The sequence below is a fragment of the Equus quagga genome, chromosome 1, assembly GCF_021613505.1.
Source record: "Equus quagga isolate Etosha38 chromosome 1, UCLA_HA_Equagga_1.0, whole genome shotgun sequence".
Taxonomy (NCBI): domain Eukaryota; kingdom Metazoa; phylum Chordata; class Mammalia; order Perissodactyla; family Equidae; genus Equus; species Equus quagga.
The window spans coordinates 180,347,046-180,374,394 of NC_060267.1; the positions used below are offsets into that span (position 1 = coordinate 180,347,046).

A 27,349-nucleotide genomic window follows, 5' to 3' on the forward strand; every position below is an offset into this window, starting at 1 on the left:
GCAAGGAACTAGAACATTTGGCGAGTCTGCAATACAGAACTTTACGTGAGAGGTTTTCCTTTTCTCACACAAAAACATGAAAGTTGGTTTGAATTGGCGTGGACGCCTGTCCAGGCGAGTGCCTCTGATTTCAGGAAGCGTGTACCTCTTTTGTCATTCCGGTGTGTCCTTGGAAATTGCTGCCTAAAGGCCAGCCTGCCAAGTCTGGCCCTTCTCCTCTCAGGAGGACCCTTGTAGTTGAATGTCAGTAGCTGGTCTTTGTTCTCCTCAGTGCTCCATTGCAAAATACAGCAATTCTAATTCTAAATCCCAATAGTATTGGGAAGACAAGTTGAGTTAAAATAATGCCTGCAACTCAATCAGCATTCTGTCCCTAATAAAAAGCTGGTTAGTCACAGCTTCCTTCAAGTCCGTCTTGCACAGATTTCCCTCCTGAAAGGAGAGACTGAAAGCATTTTAGGGAAAATAGACTTCTCTCAGTCGCTAGCGGTGGAGTAATGAAGGGGTTGAACATAGCATTTTTAGCATGATCACGTTTTTTTCTTTCAATTCCCTGAGGTTGAACCGATCTTTAACTTGTTTTTTAACTGCCCTGAAAATAATTTCTGTCTCTAGTTCACTCTTATTTCAATGCAATATTTTATCTTCTTAACCTGGTAGAGTGACAATTTAAGTCATCATCCAGATCAGCAAAAAAATATGTGAGACTTAAAGTCATCTAAACGGCACAATCTTCGAAAAAATAAAAATGGAAAATCTCAAATCTAGGAATGAAGCATCCTTGAAACTCTCCCAACTTGCAATCTAGTTTCACGGGTGAAAATTTTAGGAGACAAGTTTGGGAGGTGACCAGTGCCTGGTACTGTTTCATAAGATAATCTTATCTGCCTGTCACAACAACCCTCAGAGGTTGCTACGATTCTTGCCCTGGTCTTACATTGCTGTTCTATAAATATAGACACAAAGGAGCAGAGAAAATAATCGTTAACATCTACTAATTGGACACTTACTAGGTCAGGCACTTCATCCTCACTTTCTTACTTTTAATCTGCCTAGAAAAACCCCTGCAGGCCAGGATCTCTTGTTGGGTTCACTTTTTCACAGACACTGAGCCTAATGGGCCCACATTGCCAACCAGTGCCAGGACCGGAACTGGAGTTTGACACGGACTCCAACGCCCTGCTTCTGACCATTGCTCTCCCAGATGTAACCCATCAAATTCCCCAGAGCCTGAGAGCTCTCCATTGCTGTTTTTCATTAACTGCTACACTATCAGCATTTTTTTTAAGTATATGTAAACAAGTGAACGCTGTGCTAGTAGTTAATTATAGGTTTGTACTGACACTGGGTGCAGGTGTAAGCTAGCATCATTGTGACTAATAGAAAAGTCAGGAACTGTGAAAAGAATGTTCAGGGCTGGGTAAATCAGATATTTTTCTGTCACATTTCAGTGAGAAAATTGTTAATTCATATGCCACCAGCCATATGCAGAAATGCAACAGGAAATGAAGAAAAACTAAACTACTTTAAATAATGTTGCCTGTAGTACAAACGATCGCACTGTGAATTAGTTTCCTTCTGCTGTAGAATTGATCATTTGGGTTATATAGACCAGCAGTGTAAGACATTCCTAAAATTATCCTTGAATCCTAGCCTTGAGATTTATATAAAACGCTAGGCAATTTGCCTGAGTGTACATAGAAAACACTTCTTAAAAGGACTGGGATGGGTTATTTTCCCTTCTGTTAAATATTAGCCTTTGAAATGAACCCAGCTGATCTGCTAAATAACACTTGCAAATTGTTGTGTTTTAATAAAGTGACAGACTGAGAGAGAAGCCACACTAGACACTCATGCTTCTGGAGGCGTTGCGGGCCAGGAACATTATGCAATAATGCCTTTTAAAAGAAGGGAGCCTCTCAGTGCCACACCTTGCCTGGCAACAAATGTAGCCACTTACTCCAGATGCAGGCATAATTAGAAGCTGAAAATCCAGCCTCAGAATCCCCACCCCCTGGTGCAATACTCAGGAAATTACAGCTTTTACGTCTGTAATATTTTCAAGCATTCCATTTAAATATGCGAATATCTGAGAGTGTGATGTTTTAGGAGACCCGCTCCATAATGCTAAGGAAAGGTTTTATCATTATTAATCAGATATCCCGTGAAGAGGACACCTTGTTTTTGGATCTCTGGAAGGCTGACAGCCTGCAGTGCTGGCGAAGGGCCGACCCAAATGGGCCACTCTACTGAAAATCCCAGGTGAACATGAACACAGTGAGAGCTGGGGACCCAACGTGCAGAAGATGCCGCTAGCAGCCATCGCCTGTGTTGTAGCTTTAACCAGGCAGGCCATGCTCATGCATTCGTTTCCAAAATTGCAGCAAAGCCTTATCAAGTAGGCCTGAAAGAAGTCTCATTTTAATCTGATCTTGGATGACCAATAAAAGAAAATCTTAATCAAAAACCCTCCTAAAAGTAATAAAATTGGTGTTTTAAATGAACTACACTGAAAATTAATTAAATTACTTTAACTTTTGTTGCAACAGGAAAATAAATGCCTTAAAATTTAAAGTTACAGCACAGAGGTCTTAAAATATATTCGGGAAAAACCTATTCTGCAGAAAATAAATTTTGTCCTCATGATTTGTGGCTGGCCACCAATTTCTGAGTTTCAGAGTATGAAGGTGTGCTCAGCTGACCCCTAGGAAGAGTGGGGCAGGCTTGGTCCCCTGCTGGATGGAAGGTTCCTCTTAGCTTTTCTCCTTCATTTCCTAAAGTGTTGTGACTTTTATTCCCTGGTGTTATGCCTTTAAAACGTTTTACATCTTAAAGCATAGAAATAGGTGTTGAAATTGGGAGCGGAAAGTCTCGGCAAGTTGGGTATGATTTTTAAAGTAGGGAATACAGACCTCTAGTGGTTGAACAGTTTGAAAGCCTCTGCAAGGAAAGAAAATTGTGAGGCAAGTGCCTGCATTTTAAGGAGAAAAAACAGTTGTTAGTTAAAATTACTCACATCGCCAAATTCACATATTTCATACAAACAAAAAAAGGTGAAACCGTGCTTCGAGAGAAAGGGGAGCACTTCCCGTCCTTTTCGATGCTCCTGAAACAGGCAAGGACCCTCCCACCAGTCCCAGCAGGAAGTCCAGCTCTGTATTGGTTTTCCTCTAACAGATTAACATCCAATTCATTGATTATACTAAATATATGAATGGAGCTGACAGATATTTGTGTAAGTGAAATAGTTTTATTTTCCTTGGTTCAGCTTTGCCTCTGGGACTTTTCCTCTTTACTCCAGTGGCTGCCCGAGAAAACGCAAGAGCCCCTCGCCCCGCCACAGCCCGCCTGTCCTTTCTCAGGCTCTCTCCATCGCAGCCACACTCCACTGGAGTAGGCTCAGGGATTGCGGTGGCTCCCCAGTCTACGTGAGCGGCAAACTGTTTAAGTGATGCTAAATGTCCCTCCAGATCCTGCTTCTCAAACCTGAATGGATACACAGCTCACCTGGGGCATCTTGTCGAAATGCAGCTTTTGACTCAGTAGGTCTGCGCCTGGTGTGGCTCTAAGCTGCCAGGTGATACTAAGGCCACCCCTCCAGGACCACACTTGTAGCAGCAAGGAGACTCTATAACACTGTTCATTTTTATTACACTTTGTGTTTTCACCGATTTCATCTTTTTTCTTTTTTACTTTAATGACATCTCTTAAAATTTAATTTTTCCGTTTATAATACTTTTAAAGCTCTCTTTCACGTGACTGTGTACAACCGTCACTGGGAACCTGTCATTCAAGTTTTGTAAAGTTGATCTTACATTTTAAAAATGGATCCACTGTCATCTGTCTAGCTTGGTGGGTTTGTGGGGGTTGTGGGCACCTCTCTGAGCATGGGGAGTCCCTGGGCACGTGTAGCCACAGTAAATACCTGTTAGCCACACTGGGAGAGGGGCTGAGATCAGGTTTTGTGCATGTTGAAAAACTAAGGTCCCAAAGAGACAGCCACATCGTAAAATCAGGCAAAAAAAAAAGCACAAGCTAAAACTGTTAAGAGTCAACAGATCAGAGTAAAACATGGGAAAATACATTTTTTTCAGACAAAATCTATTATAATTCCACCATCTGAATAACTTCCTATCATATCATGTTGTCAACCTTAATTTTGAAATCTATAATTTTAGAACTTATGTCATGGGGTAGTCTTTAAAAGCCTCTTGCACACTTTTAAATCTAGTTTTGCGTCAGAAATAGTATATTAAGAAGGCGTAGCATGGAGGGAGTACATAAATAACCATCATTGCCCTGCATGAACGGTAATTCACAGGTTTGGCTCAGACGCAACTTAGATGAAATAATTAACTTTGTACAGTACTTAACAGTATAAAAGTAATTAATCTAGCTGCTTCATACTGGTTTGGCCTAAATAAACATGCAATAAAAAAGCCATATGATTTTATTCTTTTTTCACTCATGTCAGTTGTGTAAGTTGGAATTTTAATGTCAGAAGATATCCTTCCCTTAAAACATCACTTTCTTTTGAAATGTTAATATACTGATTATAAGCTGAATGCGTTCCATATATTCATAATTGTGGGCAGATGTTCTCAATTAATAGTTTTGTGCATTCTATTTCACAGGAGTTTGGTGAAAATGATTATCTATTTTAAACTAAGGTGTACATCAGAAAAGAAAATGATTTTTTAAAATACAAATCCCATAGACTGTTGATTGTACTACAGTCTTGTGGGGGTGTAGCTTTGGCAAAATGCTTCAAGTAAACTTGCTTTTTGCCCCATGGGTTCTGGGAGGAGACAAGTAGCCTTTTGGCCCAGTGGCCCTTTAGTCCACAAGGTAAAGGGCGGGGTCGTTGGTTGGCATGAGGGTAACAAATAAGGCAAGTATCCCTGTTTGGGCAAGAGAAAGGGCTCCCAAGTGGGAGGTTCACCCCACTAATCTTAGAGACCGTGACATGTTCTCCCGTAGATCATTCCATTAATTAATCACTCTATTACTATCCCCATTCCATAAATAGCCAAAGAAGAGGAGGAAGCTGACTAATTCTTCCAAAATGAAATAGCACACAAGATGTAGGGTCAGAACTCAACCCAGAGACTTCTGCTTCCAGGCAAGCTGGAGTAACAGGGATTTACCTTCTCACCTAAAACAATGAAAACAATGGTTTTCAAGCCAGTGGACATCAGGCACAAAGGGCAGTGATCTCTGAGGTGGGAAACAGATGAAGGGAGCCCTATGACTGCCCAGCTCGCTGCCTGGAGGAAGTTTCCCGCTGTGGCACGGGGAAGGAGAATCCAGAAGGAGCTCACAGGTCTCCCTGAGTTGAGATGGAGATGGGAGTCCAGAGAGACAAGGAGCTCGAGTCCACAGGGCAGAGTAGCAGAGAGTAGAGAGCTTTACAAAGAAAGAGCCCAGACATCTGCAAAGGGTCCCCCTTTTGTTTCACTGCGTATGTGGGAGGAGTCACCCAGAAGGCTTAGATAATCCTCAGAGATCATCCAGAGCCAGAAAATGCTTCCTGTTCCCACCAGCCAGAGCGGAAAAGCTCATAATTCATAGGGCATCAGGTAGCACACTGAGAAGAGTTTTGCCTGGGGAATGGGAAAAAAGTCAGCCCTGGACCCCATGCTGCTCTGGTTCCACCTGACTAAGCTTAAAGGCCAGATCTAAAGGGGTCAAACCGTTGACAAGCAACATGACTGCTTCCCAGAACAAAAACGGGAGAATTTGTGTAGGAGTACAGAAACATCCAATACCCAAGAAGGTAAAATTCACAGTGTTTAGCATCCATTCAAAAATTACCAGGCATGCAGGGGCTGGCCCCGTGGCCAAGTGGTTAGGTTCGCGCGCTCCGCTGCAGGCGGCCCAGTGTTTCGTCGGTTCGAATCCTGGGCACGGACATGGCACTGCTCGTCAGACCACGCTGAGGCAGCGTCCCACATGCCACAGCTAGAGGAACCCACAGCGAAGAATGCACAGCTATGTACCGGGGGGCTTTGGGGAGAAAAAGGAAAAAAAAAAATTACCAGGCATGCAAAGAAGCAGAAAAGTACAATCCATAAAGAGAAAAAAATATATCAATCAATGGAAACAGACCCAGTAATGACACAGATGATAGAGTTAGTACACAAGGACATTAAAGAGTTATTATAACTGTATTCCATATGTTCAAGAAGTTAGAGGCAAGTTTCAACATGTTAAGTAGAGACATGGAAGGTATAAAAAAGACTTCAACTGAATTTCTAGAGATGAAAACTACAATGTCTGAGGTGAAAACTCAAATCGGGACTTCAGATACTGAGACCGCGTTCCTTCCACTGCCCCCACAATATTCTTCCCTGGATCCTGAGTTTGATCCCAACAGCCTAATAGTTAATATTTGCTTAATACTAAAACTCCCAGGTGAATGCTTCCTTTCAGAGGGGCTTAGCAGCTAAAGAGAAGAGAGTTCCCAAGGCCAGCGTGTGGGCCGTTTCCCGTCTCACTTTGATCATCCTTCCTGGCCTGTCTCTGGCTTGTGGAACAGATTCCACCACCTTCCATGGGCTGACACTCCTTCACTCTAGCAGGACAACTCCTCAGTAAAGGAGCTGCTAGCGGTCCTCAACATGGCACCTTCTGTGTAATAAGAAAGTTTACATTATCAGACCACCATTTTCCATCTCGGTTTTGTCTCTTGAAAACTTGATAGTTTGAAAAAACATGAAATTTGATCTCTTCACAAGAAATAAAATTAAAATGGAATTTAGTACTTTAGCAGCTCCCCACCCTTCCCATCCAAGGTACTGTGTCTAAAATCGTGACCGTGTTCTTCCAGTGAACCAAGCCATTAGCCAAAATGTACACATTGCTCTTTTATGGAATTCAAAATAGGCTCATGAGAATTAAACTATTTTCCAACAAACCTGAAAAACCAACTTATTCTCCAGGAAGTTTTGTTAGGGCTGGAGTCCCAAGAAATGTATATGCCAGCCACCTGTTAGAGTTCATCAGAAACATTCCGTATTCATCCATCATTGATCATGTGTAACTCCCTCAGTCAATGTACCCACCCAATCGATAGGAGATATGTTCTTCTAATGCACTTTTTTTGTGTGTTCCCAAACCTGCCGTGAATGAATTTAGGAAATGAATTAATTTCAAAAACACAAAGGTAGCATTTTAATGTAAATGTGTATATAATTTCATACTTGGAGCATCAGACTTCACTTTAGAAACATTTGATAATGAAGCTTTCAAAAATAAATATTCTTCAGTACTTACCAAAAATATTTTAAAATTTAACCTCATCACCTCATAACCAGGGCCATTGAGTCGATGTGGCTATTTCATAAAATAGCATCAGTCCCTTTCACTATTGATCATCTTTCGGGCACTAGATGATTTTTGTTGAATAAATGTTAAAATAATATGAAAAAATACCTGAATATCACAGGTTCTGTGCTGTGTTCACCCACATGGAGACATCACTTTAGTGAAACGCAGCAACAGCTCTAAAAGACATCACAGTGTCTTTAGCAATATAGAAAAATGACAAGGGAAGGATAAGTGGCTGGCAGAAACAATGAGTGGGGAGGTGAAGTCCCGGCTGCCCTTTGAGACCCTTCTCAGACAAGTGAGGCTGCTCTTGTGCACACCCAGATGGGGCAGCCCAGCCGGAGGAGAACAGGGCTGGATCATAACTCATCCCATGCCGTCTCTGTGTGTTTCCACCACCAGCTCCAGCTCCTCAGTCAGGGGTTGCTGTTGAACATGGAAATGGAAGGGGGCTGTCTAACAGAGGTGTGCTTCAAGTATTCAGTGTGGGATGGAGGTCTGCAGCATCTTGCCAGGGCTTGGAGTCTGTCTTGTGAGTTGTAAAATTAGGTGGCTGGCCTGGATCCTAAGTTGAAAATTGGCAGCCCTGGACCAAATTTGATCGGCAGAAGAGTTCTGTTTAGTTCCACAGAGTGTTGCTTTTTTTTCATTTGCGTTACTTGAAAACATTTTAAAACAGAATATTTCACATAAAATTTTAAATTTCCAGCTTATCTTTAAAACCAGCCTGCGTTTCCCCTTGATCCCAATTGGCACAATTGGCTGTAGCTGGGAGGTGACTCTCCCAACCGCTCCCTCCCTCCTCCTCTGGGAAAGGCAAGGGTCCTCCATTCACCACCATGCCCGCTTCAGCCGTTTGTTACTCTAGCCCCCATAAGTAATTGACATATGTGAGCCCTGCAGCATGTGATTTCTAGGGACCATTCCAGCAATAAAATGTTATGAATCTCTGACTTAGGTTCTTTCAATAAAAGCAAAAGACTGTATAGAATAATAGTTCAGCTACATTATATTTTAAAAATAGGCTTTGCTTTGGTAACCTGACAACCGAAACACCATTCACAATACAGTAAGTGTGTATTTTACAGGGACAAAGGGCATACACATATATTCCTGTAGTTCTCTGAAGAAGGAAAGTAATAAATTTGACCCATAAATTTCCTTCTATGGCAGGAATTTCTGACTTCCTGATCCACATTGAGATAAGCTGCTCTCCAAGCCGAAACTGAAAGTCTCTAGTTGCAGAATGACTTTTTATGTAAAGAGAGCATCTTAATTTGTTGGTATACCATAAAGAAACCAAGTAATTTGTGTGGAGATTGGCTTTAAGCTGATCTTTGACATGTATACAACGATGCCTACTGAAATAGACAGATTTCTAAACGTATTTTCTCTGAACTGGAACCTCTTCATATCAAGATATCCAAAATTATTAGCATATTATGTTATTCTCACAAAGTTCTAATGAACTGCACAAATATGCCTGCTCTGAGTACAAAAATATTTAGCCTAATTTGTTTTTCCATTATTTTATATAGCAATAAAGTAATACCAAAAATGTTATTACCAGAAACAATACAGTGTTGTATAATTATTAGAAAGTGAATCTCATGAAATCGTATTAAAGAACAACAGTTACCACATGTTAAGTCACATAATTCAAGGAGGAGACTTATATGAATACTGGGGGAGCTGTTGGATAAGAAAGTTTTTCTCTGAACCCTGCATTTTGAAGGAAATCTTTGCCATTTAATTAGTTGAGATATGATTCACCAAGCAAAGGTCTATAATGTGATATTTTTTCCCTCCTCCAACTTAAAGTAATCTTCAAGTCGTGTGAGCTTTAGATGTTCGTACTTTCACTTCTTCTTAAAAACGGATCCTTCATGGATCCTTTCATTGCTTTATGGGTGGATAACAATTGGCGTCACCAGAGTGTATTGTATCGACAGGGCTCCTAACATCATTCCAATCTGGTTCTTGGCCATGTGTAATAATATGACAAATTACACATGTAAAAAGTAAAATTTTGTGGGGTAATCTACTTAGTATTTGTGGGGGGACATAAGAATGTATATTGAGAATATAAATAATGATGTAATAACATTTATTGAGTGTTCAATATATGGAAATTGTTCCCCCGTGTTTATTTAACCCTCATATTAATAGTGCACAAGGAAGTTTTTATTCCATCTGAAAGACAACAAGACTAGGGCTCAAAGAGGCTGAGTAAATTAGCCAGTTACAAGATTAGCCAAATGCGGAGCCAGGATCGTAACTGACCGTTGTGACTGCAAAGCTTATGGTTGGTTGGTTTGCTTTGATGCCTGCGAGCCAACAGACTCTGCTAATGTGAATTAAATTAATGTTCCCTTTTAAGATCCAAAGTACGGAATATATGTCTCTTGATATACAACTTAGCTTTCCACTTCAGCCATGCATTAAACTTGTTTTCATGGTTTGTAGTCTATTCATACTGAGTGTGTATGATATACTATCTTTTGAGGAAGTTATTTTAGACATATAACCTTACAACTGTCTTCCAAAAGCAAGGTAGAGGCTTTACAGTATCATTCTCCCCTATCAGATCAAAGTCCAGGCGAGGGTTGGTGACTTGCCTGAGTTTCTAGAGAGGCAAAGAAAAGGCCCCAAGGCCTCCACCCCCCAGTTCTAGACTGGGGGTTGTTCTGAGTCCTTTTTCCTCTGCTAAATCCTGCGATCAGCTGATTTCTACTCTAACTTCTTAAATTATGTTGCTTTCGCTTTTGTGTATTAAGATTAGGCATCAGCGTTCACTATGTCTTTTCCCTGCTAATTCTGAGTTCTTCCATCTGATTGTTTAGTTTTGTACTTTGTAGGCTTTTTCTTTCTTTCTGTTTTACCCCAATTAGCCAGGAGAGGCTGCCTGCATCTCTTGAAAGCTCTGATGTTCCCAATGGAAAGACCTTGTAAATGACCTTATTGATCTCCCAGGGACATGCACACCACACGTCAGAGGCCTCCCTCACATGCTGCCCGTTTGGCATCAGGATATAGAACAGGCTGCGCTTTGTGAGAAGTACAGTGGGGTTTCCTGGTGAGAGAACAGAGCTCCTAATGGGAAAAGGGGGAAGCATAATTTCCACAGAGCTAGCTGGTGTTTCAAACACAAGTGTGCTTCTCTTCCAGAATCAGTCTATAAGAAAATACCACAGGAACCAATAAATTAAAATTTTGGTCATAGAACTCGATTATTATTATTATTTCAAAACCCTTTTTCTAAATATTATTGTTATTTAGAAACTCTAGTTCTTCTTTGACTACAGAAACAACTACTCAGTACCCTCTTAGATCAGCAAAGCAGTCAGGCAGAGCAGGCAAGAAACAGATTCAACAAGTCATTGAAACTCCTTGGTCGCCACACTTCCAGAAACTCTGGTGGTACCCGGGTATGTTTATCCTCTCTCTTTCTCACTTTTCTCTACTTGGTTGAATTCTAATGAGAGTCTTGATGACAGGTTACATTTAATGTGGTGTTCCACAGAGAAAACAAGCCAAATGTGAATGCAAAGTCGAATTTACATTCAAATATTGCGAAGTCATTTCAGACCCTGTGATGCAGACTGCCTCCCGCTGGCCTCAGTTGGATTCCCGCAGGCAGTGCCTACGGCGGTGACGCCACCAGAGGGCAGGGTTTGACTTCCACACCTGGTGGCTTCCTCCCTCCCTAGGCAACCTTGGGACCACTCTAACAGCCATCAAATCCCTTGAAGACCTTATAATGAATCTCTCTTCCAGTGTACTTGTGCAGAATCCTGGAGGTCCAGAAAATGATTAGAGAGGGTAATTTCTAGAATGATCTGACACAGCAGATATTTAGTCAACTCGCAATTTCAGAGCTCCTGCTAAGTAGTACTCGACATGACTTTGGAGATTTGAAGGTTACCCAACAGGATTTTATCTTCTGAAGGATCTATAGTTGCCCTGGGAAGATATGAATATAATATATGAAACGAAAGCCACCAGTAAAACATAGTATACTGTTAACTTATTCCATAAAAGATAAGAACTACAGATTATCAAGAACTGAAAAAAAAGGAGGGACTAGAATAAGGTTTCTCAACAGCAGCCGTATTGACATCTTAGGCTAAGTGATTCTTTGTTGTGGGGCCTGTCCTGTGCCTTATGAGCTGATTAGCACCATCTCTTGTCTCTACCCAGTAGATACTGGTACCAACCCCCTCGTCCCTCTCCCTCTGTTGTGAGAACCAAAAATGTCTCCAGACATTGCCAAACATCCCTGGAGGGCAAAATTACCCCTGGACTACAGCATGAAGAGATAACCTTACCAAAAAATAAATAAATAACTGAGCCTTGAAACTTTAGAGTGTGAAAAATGTGAAGACTTGCTCGCTGTGCCTCGGTTTCCTCATCTGAAGAATGGGAATATGTTGCTGTCCTTCATAGGCCTTGTGTGAGTTTGCTAGGGCTGCCATAACAAGGTACCACAGACTTGGTGGCTTACACAACAGAAATTTATTTTCTCAACATTTCTGGAAGGTAGAACTTCAAGATCAGGGTGCCGCCAAGGTTGGTCTGGTGAGACCTGTCCTCCTCACTTGCAGACGGCCACCTTCTTGCTCTCTTCACACGGCTTTTCCTCTGTGCAAGCACTTCCCTGGTGTGTCTTCCTCTTATAAGGACACCAGTCCTATTGGATTAGGGCCCCAACCTTAATAACCGCGTTTAACCTTAATGACCTCTTTAAAGGCCCTATCTCCAAACACAGTCACATTGGGAATGACGGCTTCAACCTGTGAATTGCAGGGACACATTCAGTCCACAACAGGGCTCTTGAAAGGATGAAAGCAATTAGCACAATTCTTGGCACATGGTAAGCATTCAATTAATCATAAATCATAAATGTTACTCTTGTTAACGTAAAGCCACAATTGTAAGTCCTTTTTGTGAATCAGATACCACCAGAAACACAGAAGAGTATCAAACAATTGTCCATTAAATAAGCTTGCTTGAACACTTGTGTGTCACTTTGTGCTGGAGTTCTGTGGCTGAAAAGTTTAAATTGACATTTTCCCCACTGACGTAGCTAATCATTTCAAGGATGCTCCATCCTCCTTCATGTGGAAGTCAAAGGGCAGTAGCGCCTGCCTCCCCAGCATCTGGTGAGCAGTTAATGATCCAGAAATAAACTTTAATGCTTTGGGGATTTCTGTGTGTAAAGAAATTATCTGTAAATATTTTTCCAAGAGAAAGCTTGAGAGTGATAATTCTCTTTAACCCTCTTAATTTGATTTACAAACTTCACCTGTCTTACAGGAGCTAAGAACAAATATAAATTAGGGAGAAAAAAAAATTTCAAAGAGCCATGTTCTTCAGCTGGAACCGACTAACTGCAGAGATTCTGAAATCACATAGGAACATTGGCCTTCTTCAGCCAAAAATATCTGTGTATAAAAACTAGAATGTGTTGGATATTTCTGTCACACTGGCTTATCATTTGAAATTTCTACTTGCTCAAGTGAAATTGTGCCGGGGGTTCCCTCCCTAAGCACAGTTGCTTTAGTTTGGAGGGTTGTAGCTTTGAGGACAGGAACGGAGTGGGCTTAGCTAGCTGCAAGAACAAGCGGAGAGTTTGAATATCTCCTGAAGAAAGGGAAGCACCAGCGGGGTGGTCCTTACCGCTGGTTCAGGAAGAGTGGAGTCAATGCTGGCAGTTGCTGCCTTGAACCGTTTTGTTGTCAGTAATAAAAGCAGAAATCGCTTCCTGAAAGGGAAGACGAGAGAAGGAGAAATGGCCATGACGAAGTTAACACAAGAGGAAATAGCGTCCTGGTGTGGCACAGGATGTTCAAAAAGATTCTCCTTGTCCTGCAAGAGTTGTGCTGTATGAGTAATGTGCCACTTCACGACATAGCCCTTCTATGCAGAAATGCTGCATTTCCACTTTACTTTTATTCCACAACTAAAAGGGGGCTTCTTATTTTACATTTAGAAGAGCACCTCTAACAATCGAAGGCAAAAGTGGTGCAACTATCTTTTAAAGCTCTCTTGGAAGGAGTTCATTTTTTTTCCTCCTGCTCAGACTGCACACAAATACTGGAAATATATTTTCATTTTAAATCTGCTGTGTGGCATCTGGTAACTCATTTCTTGCTAATGAAGTTTTCACAGGAAGCAGCAGTCACCGGTATCTCATCGTATTTTTCAGTTGGCAAAGTGTTGTTTACCTTTTATTGGCCCAGCATCCATGCCTCTTATCACACACTGTTTAATTGGAACATACAAGTAGCCCCACGTAGAAAATGACTGGAGTGGTAAGTAATAGTAGAGGTGATGGTCTGAACTTTGTATTATAAGCAGTGGGGTGGTATCACTGTAATTTATATTTTAAAATTGTGTAGGTATTCAGGAGAATGATTAGAGCAGGCAAAATAGCCAGTCCAAGCAGCTTACCAGCAGTGGCTTCTAGGCTTCCTCTCTGAGCCTTTCCACCTTTCTGGGACTTTAGTTTCTTCCGCTTCCAGCACCATGTGCAGCTTCCCAATCTCTCTTATCCAGATTTGCCTTCAGGGAGAAAATTAGTTTTTCACACCATAGTGTGAATTTAATGACACGAACAAAAGTCTCAAAGCTACAGGATCTCATGCATCTCCATACACGTGATCTCACTCGACGTTCCCAACAACGTTGTGAGCCAGACTGGACAGATATTTTTTAGTTCATCATTGTCATGAACTTCCATATCATTATCATTTTCCAGATGAAGAAAATCAGTCACAGCTTAAGAAGCTGAAGGCCCCGCGGCTCATAAGAAGTAAAGCATGACCCTGGTTGCGGTCCTTGGGTTCCCATCACCGTGCTCTTCTACTCCCTCAAGTCTGCCTCTCACCTGAGTCAGGCAGTGTGTCTCCTCCCCCAGGAAGAGCTTGGTTCTAATGGAGGTATGGAGGTGGGTATCGCCCACCCCACCCCAGTTAAAGAAATTCCAGACCTCTGTGAGTAGGTGCACAGCGTGTTTTCCTAGGTGACATCCTGTTGGGTACCCCTAAACTACGCCAGGCGTGGATGTTTGGAAGAAATACACAGTTTCACTCATAATTCTCCAGCTGCCCTGGGGAGTCTGTCGTACTTCAGGTTGTGATGCCTCCACGGGGTCGAATGCAAACATGGTAGTCGAGGGCACTTTTGTTGTTTGTTGGATTTGTTTTTGCCTGTTACTCATGATTATCAGCATATAAGCCAGAGTTGCAAATTAAGATGCCAGTCGGGCAGTGATTTTAAAACATTAGTGCGCATCAGAATCACCTCGAGGGCTCAGTAAATATGCTGGCCCCACCCCCAGAGTTTCTGACCCAGGGGGCCGGGTGGGGCCTGAGATGTGCACACCTAAGGCGTTCCCAGGTGATGCTGATGCTGCTGGTCCAGGGAGCACGCTTTCAGAACTGTTGCTGGAAGGCTAGGTAGGTGACAGAAGTGAGAAGGGCGCCTAACGCTGTGCTGTGCAGCCGGGGGGCAGCCCGAGGTGCCTGGGCATGTGAAGGGCGGCGAGTCTCAGCTGAGACGGGCTGGAAACGTAAGTTAGACCCAGGATTTTGAAGACTTGGTACAAAAACAGAGTAAAATATCTCAATTTTTATATTGACTACATGTTGAAATGACTATTTTGGATATATTGGGTTAAACAAAATATGTTATCAAAACTAATTCCACCTGTTTCTCCTTACTTTTTTAATGTAGCTACTACGAAAATTTTAATTACATATGGGGCTCGCGTTTTCTTTCTTTTGAATGGCACTGACCTAAAGAATCAGAAAATAGAGAATTGGTTGGGATTAGTGAACTACAGAAGATTCAAATCCCAACAGCTGTAAGCACTTTGGGGGCCAAAGAAAATAGATGTGTTGGTCAGATTTAGCCTGAGGGCCCCACTTTGTACCCAGCCCTTTGCTGTCACAAGGATTAAATGCAGAAGCTATACGGTCTCTACCATTTTACCTTTTTTTCAGCGTTAGTCAAGTGCCTTGGTATAGTTCTTGAAATAAAAGTGTTCAGTTAAAATAATGAAAAATATTTCTGCTGAATTTCTGAATGAAAAAGTCCATTAGTCTTTTGAAGTTCCGAGCTTTCTTTCATTAAATTCACTTCAATTATCCTCGCATTGTGGAAAGGTTCTATTTTCAAACTGCTTTTATGTCTTCCAAAGACCTCACTTCTTACCTTGAACAATCTATGGGACAGAGGTGAGAACAGGTGCTGGTATTCGCATTCTAAATATTTCATAATATTTGAGGAATAAAGAAGTAAGAGATGAAATTTCCTGCATGTGATGGCGTCGCTGGTTAGTGACAGAGCACGCTCCTCAACAGGCCTCTGGTCCAGTGCTTTCTCCGCCAGACTGTTTTGGTGTCTCTTAGTTTTTACAGCATTTTAATGAAAAAAAAAAGTAGCATACAAAACTGTGTTTTTAAAAAAGATAACTCTATGAGAAAGTCATGGAAACATTATCCTTACAAAATTCGTTTTCTTAGGACAAAATTCTGTTTAGCTCTTCAAAACACTGACTAATATAAATAGTTCAAAGTATTATACTAAGTAATACATTACTGTGAGGTTCTTTTATAATACTCTACCCTCACCTCTCTTTTTATCTGGGCAACTGAACCATGTTAACTATTTGCTAAACTTGAAAAAGTTGTATTTTCCCCATGAAGAATCTGTGAGTAGGTTAATAAATTAACAATGGCGCATTGCGCCGCCGTTTCCACAGGACCATGCGGTCTGGACTCCTAGCTGCAGGGCGTGCTTGTAACTTCGACGTGCAGCCGCGAGCCAGTCCGTCTGGACTCTTCACCTGGTGTCGCCAGGACGAATGCGGGCACGCCTCAGAGGCTCACAGGCTTTGGCCACAAATGCAGTAAAACCAAGTAGTCTAGACGGGGCCCAAACCTACAACCTTGACCTCATTAACCTAGGGTCACAACCACTATCCAAATGCTATGCTGGGCAAACATTTTTTTGAGTAGATAATTAATGTAAAAAATGGGGCAAAAAACCACTGTCACTATAATATAGTAATCTTACGTGGCGTTTCTTTGTTCATCTTTGGTCGAAGGTGAAATTCTTTTGCTTTTAATACAAAGAGTTCTTGTCTATAATTATAGAACGTTAAATCATTGTAGCATTAATAATATGTATATTGACAGCTAGACAGGAAGTTAGTTAATGATTTGTCGGGTCATTTCTACTTGTCAACCATTATTGCCTTTATCTTCAAAAGATGTATATGTATTCAAAAGAAAGATTATGAAATTTCAGTGTTTCAGGAGACTTTTTAAGCATGTACCAGCTGCCTAAGGATGCAGAGGTCCGGAGAAGCTAAGTGACTGGCTCAGGGTCACCTCGCGAGTGAATGGGAGAGCCAGAATTAGAACCCTAGTCTCCTTGCACATTGCGGGACCACTTTGTAGGCTGTCATTCAAAGAACATTCCTACTGCAGTCAGGACATGGAGCAATTCAGGGAAAGGTACAACGCACTGAATAGTTAGTCCTTTGAGCTTCATTTAAATTTTATAGTTATGTGGTTTGTATGTTAAAAACTTTAATCTGAGGTGAATTGCCATGTGGCCAATAATCTCTAACATAAAACTCATAATACGTATAAACTCCATAATATTATCATAATTTCTTAAGGATAAAAATTAATTAGTGCTTCCTTTCCTGCCCAATATCTTTCTTCATACTCCTTAAAGTGGAATCTGAAATGATATGAGTAGTTTTTGCTGCTGAATTAAAGTCTCAAAGACAAAATGAGGAGTGGCTTCCCATATGGAATTGGGGGTTTTGTGTACAAGTTGGATGAAGCAGCTGTTGTTGACTGAGATGCCAACATAGATGCTGCCTTTTTCATCTGTTGAGAAATAAAAGCTTGTGAACAGTCTCCAAGAGCCATATCATTAAAAATGATGTTTCCTCCTCTTGATGGCCGAAATGCTGATCCTTTAAAATGTGATTATGATTCCCTGGGTGAAATTCTGAGTCCATAAGTTTGAGGAATTTGGGAGTGTAAGAGGACAAGGGCTCATTTAGATATAAGTTTTCTTTCAAGCTAGGCTTTATTTTCCTCTTCTCCTGGTCTCCAGAGCACTGCTCTTTCTAGGCTCACTGGAAAGCCTTCCGTGGCCCTCTGTGCTTAACATAGCAAGAATGTTTCCTACTAACACCAACATGTCAAAGGAAGATTTTTAAGCACATGATTAGACTTACTCATATATCTTTCATCCCTACCTGTTTCTCCTTTCTTTTTGAAATTTAAAAAAAAAAGTCTACAGGGGCCAGCCCAGTGGCATAGCAGTTAAGTTCACATGCTCCACTTCAGCAGCCTGTGGTACACAGGTTCAGATCCCGGGTGTGGACCTACACACCAATTATCAAGCCATGCTGTGGCAGGCGTCCCACGTGTAAAATAGAGGAAGATGGGCACAGATGTGAGCTCAGGGTCAGTCTTCATCAGCAAAAAGAGAAGGATTGGCAGCAGAAGTTAGCTCAGGGCTGATCTTCCTAAAAGAAAATGTCATACAATAAAAACAGCCAAGAGTTTAGGATAGAAAAGAGCAGGAGGAAATGTAGGCATGAAGGGAGTTGTTCAGGGGGCTTGGGGTAGTCACCACAACTGAGTTGTTTAAACTGTGATTTATGACAAGTAGGAGCTTCTAGAGTGGAGAGAAATGTCATTGTAATTTGGTGTTACATTTTTAGATATTAAAGTACTGAATGATTCCCAAGAAGCAAAAATTTAGGATTAACATTTTACTTTCCTTGAAATTTATACCCTAACTTGGAAGGAACTTCTGAATTTCCTTTCCTAAAGCTGAGTTCTTTAGGCTCTTGGACTATTTGGGAGGGCTAGTTGAGGATGCCAGAACGTTTAACCACCATCGCCACAGTTGGTTACAATGGGTATGTGCAGAAATAAGGAAGCAGTATACGCTGTTTTCATTTCTTGTGAGTGCGGGCCACAGTGGATGATACTGACTTGGGAAGAAGGCCAGAAACCACTGTTTACCACTTAGACATATCACACAGCCATTCATTAAGTTTGAGGAAATTGAATCTTAAGTACTTAATTAGTATGGCATTAATACTTCTAATAAAATATTTTTGTATTAAGGGAAACGTTCATCCAGGAATTGTAGAGGTGAACAAAATCATCTCCAAGGAAAGTATTTAACATAGAGCAGTTAGGCTGGGATTGCCAGCCAGGAGCATGACATTCTCCTGTGCATCTGACTTGAAAGCAATTCTGGTCACTTGCCCCATGATGCTAGGCTCTCTGCTGTGCTCCCTTATTCATGGCTGCCATGTCTACCAGCATGAAGGAGGGTGTACCCAGAAAAGCTTAGATGCCTCATCAGAGGGCATGATGGGGGGCAGGGGGAGGTGAAGAGGGGCAAGACTTTAATTCAAAGCTTATTGGGTCCAAGCAACTTAACTAGTATCTCCAAATAATGTGTAGGGCAACTTCCAGTCAAGATGAAGACAATGGACTAAAAAATCGTGGACATTACCGTTCTTTCCCTAAATACATAAAATCTCAGATCACAGCTCTGAATAAGAATTGAGACCACATGGGCCAGAGAAGAACCAACACCAGATACAAAAGTGAGATAAAATTCTAATGAGTTCACCGGGATGGAAGTCAAGACCGTTAGACTCATGTCCTAAAGACAATTGAAAGTGATTTCCTGGTTCAAGCCAGGAACTGGAAAATTACTGCTTGTTGTGAGCAAACACTATCTAACTTCTGTCACCCGGCAAAAACTTGAGAATGCGTGGAGGGCCTGGTCTGCAGTAACTGCAGACAAAGTATGAAGTTGGAAATTGGGCTGAAAATTGGCACCAAAAGCTTTTCCAGGTCAAGTGATGTATGCCCAAGCAGAAATTTCACAGGCTACCACCCTCCAGACACTCAGGCCTCCTAAGGAAGTTAATTCCCACTACAGATGAACTCACAGTCAAAGATTACAAAACCCAAGATGGAGGCGAAGGCCAAGAAAGAGTGTCCACAGATGAAACGTGTAGAATTTATGCCTGAAGAGCTACAAATAGTAAAGAAATTGGATGAGGGCTCGTAACACAGAGGTGTTCAAAATGTTTAAGGAGATAAAGGTAGAGATAGACCCCATAAAATAAGAACTGAAGGTTAAGAAATAAAACACGTGGATTTGGAAAAAAAAAAAAAAGTGGAAACCCTAAAAGTTGTACTGCCAACTTCTATGATTCACTGAATTCACAAATGGATACTGACTAACAGTTGCATCCTGGAGAATGCCTCGTTCATTCCTTGGGGAAAAAACACAGGAGCAGGAATGCTTGCTTTCTAGAGTCTGAATTATAAAATAGGAACAATAAAGAGGATGACTTTTGAACAGGATGGTTTATTGAGCTGTCCAGCACTACAAGCAAATGACTTACGAACACTGGCCTACTCTTTTTGATATTTGAGGAAGGTACTTTGATGGAAGTCTATTCTAAAATATAATTACTTGGTCTTTAGTTCTCTCTTTATTATCATAGGGAACTATGGGGTATTTTTTTTCTTTAGATTACAAACTCATTAAAAACGGAGCTTGTAATGAACAATTTAATTAGATTGTTTTTGGCTTGCCTAAAAGCTTAAGAAGGTATTAATATTCTAATCAAAAGTCTTGGGGAAATATTCTTAGAATTTTTAAAAAAAAGAAAGAAAGGAAATCTTCTTTCTTAGGCTTGCTTTAAGAACCAGGGAAGCTGTCAGGGAATACGAGCTAACTCCTACGGAAACAAGCCATGGAGAAATGTGGTGTGCCCACTCTGTGCCAACCGTGTGTTTGCAGCAGACTGAAAGTTCCCACCTGACTCATGGAAAATTTATCCAGCTGCTTAAGGTTATTTTTTACTCATACATTGAAGAAACAACAGCTTGTTATTTTTAGCCTTTTACTGGCAAGAGAAGGAGCTTACCAACGATAAACCTTTTGTTTTTCTCTCTCACGCCTTTTCGACCCATGGCTGAATCAGTTCTTGCCTTACATTAAAAAAATAATAGTAAAGCTTCAAATAAAACACATTTATTAAGCACTTACTATCTGAAAGATACGCCCAGTGCTCTTTCACGTTACCTCATTTAATTCCTATGACAGTCATGTGCAATAAGCATCATTGTTCCCATTTCTTAAAGGTGAGGAAACTGAGGCTCCTGTTCAGAGAAATGGGGTGATAGCCAGAGTAACACAGATTTGTAAGTTGCAAAGGAAGATTCCATTACAAGTATTTTCACTCCAAATCCCATTTTCTTTCCCCCAAGAGGAAATAGTGCTGTGGAATTCATGTAGGCCACAGAACCTGCGTAAAAGCTATGGTGAGACCCAGCCACAGGGAGAGTGGATCTTCCTGTGTTTTTTATCAGTTTTCTACCTGGCTGTAACCCTGCTGGGAGGAGCAGCAGACTGAAATGGGAATGTAGCTGCTTTCTGGAACTCCTAAGTTTGGTGTTCCTATAGATCATATCTCTCTCTCCTGCAGCTCCTCACCCAAACGGCGTCCTTTCAGCTTCGAAGAGAGTAGAACGCCATTCCTTCCCACTCATTTGTCATCGGTCTAAGGAGGCTGCCAATCACAAGGTTCCATTTTCCCTCTTTCCGAGAAGCAAGTTTCTCTACAGAAGCTATCTGTGGCAACAGTGCAGACCAGAGGACAGTATTTCTTGCACACCAGGATGACCTGGGTCGCATCCCTTCCAGTGCACATTCAGACCCCACACCCCTGCCCAGAAGGCTGTGCAGCATCTGTAAATTTACAAGCTCAGTTTCCCATGGATGATGCTGTAGACATTTGTAAGGAGGGAGAAGTTCAATGACGACACGATCTCTACCCCACCTTCGCCGGCCAGCTGGCTGCCTTTAAGTTCTAGCCAGTCTGTTTCCCATACATCCTCCACATCCAAGTGGCATCCTCTCTGGGAAGTGTCCTTAATCATCCCTGTACCCCCACCACCAGGCTGGGTCAATGACAAGCACAGCACGTTCCACATGCCGCTAGTATGGCACAGTTTAATACACTGCAGATAATTCAGTTTTTAAGACTCCTTCCTCCCAGCTAGACTCAAATGACTCCAAGAAGGAGAACTGTGACTTGACTTATTTTGCATCCGTGACCCTAGAACGAAATAGTTGTTCAGTGAATAGGGGATGAATGGCTGACTGCCCGCTGTACTACTTGCATCTCTGCTTCTCTGCTCTTGCTCCCGCTGTTTCCACCACGGAAAATTCCTCTCCAAGATCCTTCACCCTCAAGTAGGAGAAAATTAGTTTCTTTACTAGGTAGGAAGTCTTGGTCATTACTTATATAATAAACTTTATGTAAAGTGTTCTTCTAGTTAGTATATGCAATGCTACATCCAGAGTTCTCAAGTGATATACTCATTAAAATAATAAATACTCACTAACGTTTCCAGGCATGCTCCGCTAGTTGTTCAGAACAACCTTTTACATATTAAATATTAGTCAATATGGATCGATGGGAATTGGAGAAAAGGCTGACCTCAGATTGTGAAGGAATTGAAGTCCAAAACCATATTTGTAGGGGGCCGGCCTGGTGGCATAGTGGTTAAGTTCTTGCACTCTGCTTCGGCGGCCCAGGGTTCACCGGTTTGGATCCCGGGTACTGACCTACACACTGCTCATCAAGCCATGCTGTGGCAGCATCCCACATACAAAAAATAGAGGAAGACTGGCATAGATGTTAGCTCAGAGACACTGTTCTTCAAGCAAAAAGAGGAAGATTGACAACAGGTGTTAGCTCAAGGCCAATCTTCCTCACCAAAAACAAAACAAAACAAAACTGTATTTATAAATTGATCCTTTCAAATGCAAACTTTTTCCCTTGGAAATTCTTTTATAAGTGATGGTTAAAGTTCCAGCCTAGTCAGTAAACTTCTATTCACTCTCAACACAGGATTAATGGAACCAACCTGAGTTGTGTGCCCTCAAAGTGGGGTCAAGAGAGGAAAGAGGAAAGAGAGGAGAATTTCCTCCCTGGTTTCAGGTGCCCAGGCTCAGGGCACCTAAGGGATCCTAACACATCAAGTTTATTGGTTCCTGTCTTTTAGTGCCCTTTTGCCCAAGCTGAAACAAATATTTACCTCTGCCCTAGTTTTCAGTTGTGCAGTTCACCCAGGCCACTTTTAATCTTTAAGCTTCTTTAACCTTGACATTTCTAATTTTTTCCTATGCAAAATCCAACTGATAACAGATGTGAGAAGGAGAGCAAATAAGTAAATTAATCCACGTTAAGGTGTAAATGACTGCTAGCCCTTAAACCTTTTATGAAGCATTTAATTTTTAATAGAGAATATTTGTTTACCTAAATGAATTATGCTTATCAATTGGCATAATTTCAGTAACTGTAATAAAATGAACTGAAAAATTAGCAGAGTAGAGAAATCCTTCTGGGTGAGGAAGAGATGGGTCATACCTGCCTGAGAGCCTGGCCCCAGCTTCCATTAAATTATTCCTTCTTTTCATCCTCTGTTTTGTAAACCACAGATTTCTAAAAGTGCCCAGGGTGTTTTTGTCAGTTTGGTTTGGTTGGTTTTGGTTTTGGTTGTTTATCCAAGGGGAGGCCCAGGTTGGCACTGAGCATTTTCTGTGAGATTCTTTGGGGAGCAGAATATAAATGGATTTCATTAGCCCGAAAGAAATTAGTCTCAGTACTCTACACTCATAGCTTTTAAAGTATATACTGTTCACTCATTCATTTGTCCACTCGCTCTGTTATTCAGCAGACGCTTGTCATCTGCCTCCTGGAATGTGCAGGGCCTACACTAGCAAACCAGGTGATTCCAAGCAAGCCCTGCCCTAAGCAGCTGACGAACCATGGAGAAGAGCGTGTAACAGACCTTTATACTATAGTGTCAGAACCTGCATCCTGGGTGCCAAAGTGGCTCAGAAAATGGAACAGCCAATTTCCAGAAAAGTCAGGAAGGTTCCACAGAGGATGTGACATTTGGGGTAGATAGTGCCTGTTTGTGGAGGCTGATGCCCCGGTGAATGAAGAGAGAAGAAAGGGATCTAGATTATTTAAAGCTGAGTACAAAAGGAAAAGATAATGAGGACATGGAGATAAAAACTTGGGCAGGGAGAATAACTGCCTCCTTGGGGAGGCCAACAGGCCACTGAAGAGCCCTTTTATTCCCAGTGTTTCCTCTTAAAACTCAGCCGCTTGAGTCTCATCCCTCTCAGCATCACTGTGCACCAGGATGGACACTACCGGGGCGCACGTGCTTCCCCAGCGCTCCCGGATGCCAAGCACAGCTCTCCTGGGCAGACTAGTGCTGTCTTATTCCTGTTCCTCTTCTTGCCCAGGACCATGCTCATCTAGGGACCTGCTCCTGGGGCAGCAATAGGATCTTTACCCAGCACCACTGCCCTGCCTGCTGGCCTTGCCTGTGCCCACTGCTGACCTTCACCTCAGAGCATGCCTGTGCCACAGCCTGAGATGTCTCCCTCATGGAATCTTCAGCCTCCCTCCCAAGGGTTTTCAGAAGGACTCTTGTATAGGGCAGAATATGTTGATTTTCTAAATCACATAAATGAATCGCTTGACTGTTGATTATGTAAAATATTAGAGGAAATATTTGCAGAAGTCTTTGTGCAGCTCATTCTTGAGCATCTGATTTCTTCCTAAAATCCTAAAGGACGGCTGGTATCTCAAGCCCCACACAAAAGATGTGGTTTATTGATATTCCTGACCTAATCTGTTCATTTGACATCCTTGCCATACAAAGGGTTAATCTGAGAACTGGCTGGTGGGCACAAAATTACCAGATTCAGGCCCTTTTGTTAGACTGAGTTGGAAGTTAAATAAGTGGTTACTGACTGTAGCAGCACTGGAAAACCATGGAAAGAATGCTATTCCCTAAAGTCTTGAGCCTCCCTCTTAGTCCCTCTAAAATCAGTTCCCACCATGACCAATTCCTCAGCAACCTAGAGGCGGCTATTCCGCCCACTTCAGCGAGAATGCTAATAATTTTTGTACGTAAGTAAAGATCGTGAGATGAAAGAAATGGTTTAAACAATAAGATAAGGATGTGTCACACTGCTGAGGTTAAAGACAAATTAATTAGCCTTGCTCACCTCAGGGAAAACTCTTGTCTTTCTGAGTAACATTTAATTCTGTAGTGCTTTCTGAGATTTAGATTGTTTTTTAATCAATTTGGAAGCTAGGATTTACTTCTAGAAAAAATGCAAAGGACCTAGATAAGTTTATTCACATAGGACCCCACTTACATTTGTCTGGAGAATATTTATCACTCCCTAGAAAAGCAACATGTCCTAAAAATTAATTTAAATGTGCACTCTTAGATTTCATCTGTTCACAGTTTTCTCCATTAAATATGACCTAATTTTTTTCCCTAGGACTAAAGTTGAGTTACTGTGTTTATGATTGAGAAATACAACTATTTGTTTACAACTGGAAGTTAAAATGTTTTTACCTTTTCATTTTTATTTTCTCTAGGTGCATTTGGCATAGTGTCTGAGCCTAGTTAACCCGGGGAATCAAAATGATGCTCAACTCTTCCACTGAAGAGGGTATTAAAAGAATCCAGGATGACTGTCCCAAAGCTGGAAGGCACAATTACATATTTGTCATGATCCCTACTTTATACAGCATCATCTTTGTGATCGGAATATTCGGAAACAGCTTGGTGGTGATTGTCATTTACTTTTACATGAAACTGAAGACCGTGGCCAGTGTTTTTCTTTTGAATTTAGCACTGGCTGATTTATGCTTTTTAATGACTTTGCCACTATGGGCTGTCTACACTGCTATGGAATACCGCTGGCCCTTCGGCAATTACCTATGTAAGATTGCTTCAGCCAGCGTCAGTTTCAACCTCTATGCCAGTGTGTTTCTACTCACGTGTCTGAGCATTGATCGCTACCTGGCTATTGTTCACCCGATGAAGTCCCGCCTGCGGCGCACGATGCTTGTGGCCAAAGTCACCTGCATCATTATTTGGACGCTAGCCGGCTTGGCCAGTTTGCCAACTATAATCCACCGCAATGTATTTTTCATCGAGAACACCAATGTCACAGTTTGTGCTTTCCATTATGAATTCCAAAATTCAACCCTCCCTATAGGGCTAGGCCTAACCAAGAATATACTGGGTTTCTTGTTTCCTTTCCTGATCATTCTTACAAGTTATACTCTTATTTGGAAGACCCTAAAGAAGGCTTATGAAATTCAAAAGAACAAGCCAAGAAATGATGATATTTTCAAGATAATTATGGCAATTGTGCTTTTCTTTTTCTTTTCCTGGGTTCCCCACCAAATATTCACTTTTCTGGATGTATTGATTCAGCTGGGCATCATACATGACTGTAAAATTACAGATATTGTTGACACTGCCATGCCCATCACGATTTGCATAGCTTATTTTAACAATTGCCTTAATCCTCTCTTTTATGGCTTTCTTGGCAAGAAATTTAAAAAATATTTTCTCCAGCTTCTGAAATACATTCCCCCAAAGGCCAAATCCCACTCAAGCCTATCAACTAAGATGAGCACGCTTTCCTACCGCCCCTCAGACAACGGAAGCTCCTCCAAGAAGCCTGCCCCATGTATTGAGGTCGAGTGACACCCTGGAAACCTGTCAGTGAATAACCTCATGAGAGAAGGAGCAAGAGAAACATTCCTCTACAACATGTCAACACCAAACGAGCACGAGCTACTTTTTGGAATTTAAGAAAAAAACGGATTATGTGGACTGAACTGACTTTTCTAAAGCTCTGAACAAAAGCTTTTCTTTTCCTTTGCAACAAAACAAAGCAAAGCCACATTTTGCATTCGATAGATGATGGACACTCAAAGGACCATGTCAGAAACTGTATGAACATGTTGGTTTAGAAAATTTTACTGGCAGAAATGCCATCTCCCCAGTCTGCTCTTGTTCTGTTCTTTTTGATTTCCACATAAGGTATTTAGAATATGGTAAACTTTTAGAGAAACAACGGGAGATCAGAGTGTAAGATTGCTCTGCCCAATTTCCAAAGGGCAGTAAAGCTTTTGTGCCTATTCAGCGATGAGCAACAGTGGCCCGCCCGTAGCTCCTACTACACATTTTGTAGAAAGGCTTGCTAAGCAGTAGTTGTCAAGTTTCAGAAATTTATGAAATTCAACCAGTGTCTTATAGATTCACACTGCCAAGACATGCCAGCCAAATGGCTTCTCTGTATAGTGATGTTACTGAGTTCAGCTACTTGTCAAGGTGTTACTCTGGTCCCAAGTAGTGGTGTCTTCCTAGTCATATTAGTTTTATTTCATATCTGAGAAGTATATATATTTTGTGGTAAAAAGATTGTATATCATGAAGTATGCCTTACTGTTTTAAAACTATATACTCTACCTATATGTGTGTGTATATCTATATCTCTGAACTGTTGTTACTTGATTAAAATCTGGTAAAGTTATATTTACATTAAAATAAAATTTTATTGTAACGTATTTAATCTTCATTACTTAAAATAGGGGCTGATTTGTTTTTAAAACAAGACAACTAAAACAGTACATATTTCCATTTAGATCTTGATACAACTGATAGTCTAATACTGTTGGTTATAGATTTTATATCCTGCCACTGAAAAGATAAAGGACACATTTTATTCCACTACACAACATGAAATAAATACATCATTTTGAATTTTCCAAAGTTTTTCATGAAACAAAGGAGAAAAACTCATTCCTTATAACAGTAAAATAATACATTATTTTACACATGAATTTTTAATATTAGAATTTTTCTAATTATATAGATGATCATTGTAGGAAATTTAGAAAATATAGAAAGCACAAAAAATAAGTCATATTTAGTTCTCCTACTGAAAAATTACCATTTTTAACAGTTGGGTGCATTTTCTTCTACTTTTTTTGTATTCATTATACACACGTACATACATAAATCATGGTATTGGAGTCATAATG

The 27,349-nt window shown here is 41.1% G+C and overlaps 1 protein-coding gene across 5 annotated transcripts in view; it reads left to right on the top strand.

Moving 5' to 3' along the window:
* The window catches only part of AGTR1 (angiotensin II receptor type 1), a 44,627-nt gene extending 17,755 nt beyond the window's left edge, over positions 1 to 26,872 (top strand). For 4 of the 5 annotated variants that reach the window (XM_046639261.1, XM_046639089.1, XM_046638926.1 and 1 more), the window contains one exon: positions 24,884 to 26,872. In XM_046639261.1, coding sequence (XP_046495217.1) covers positions 24,930 to 26,006 — 1,077 coding nt within the window. In that variant the 5' untranslated portion in view covers positions 24,884 to 24,929 and the 3' untranslated portion in view covers positions 26,007 to 26,872. Of the gene's footprint in view, positions 1 to 14,196; positions 14,279 to 24,883 lie in introns of those variants that run through there. The other variant, XM_046639170.1, reaches the window with a different exon arrangement.
* Positions 26,873 to 27,349: the final 477 nt, after the last annotated feature.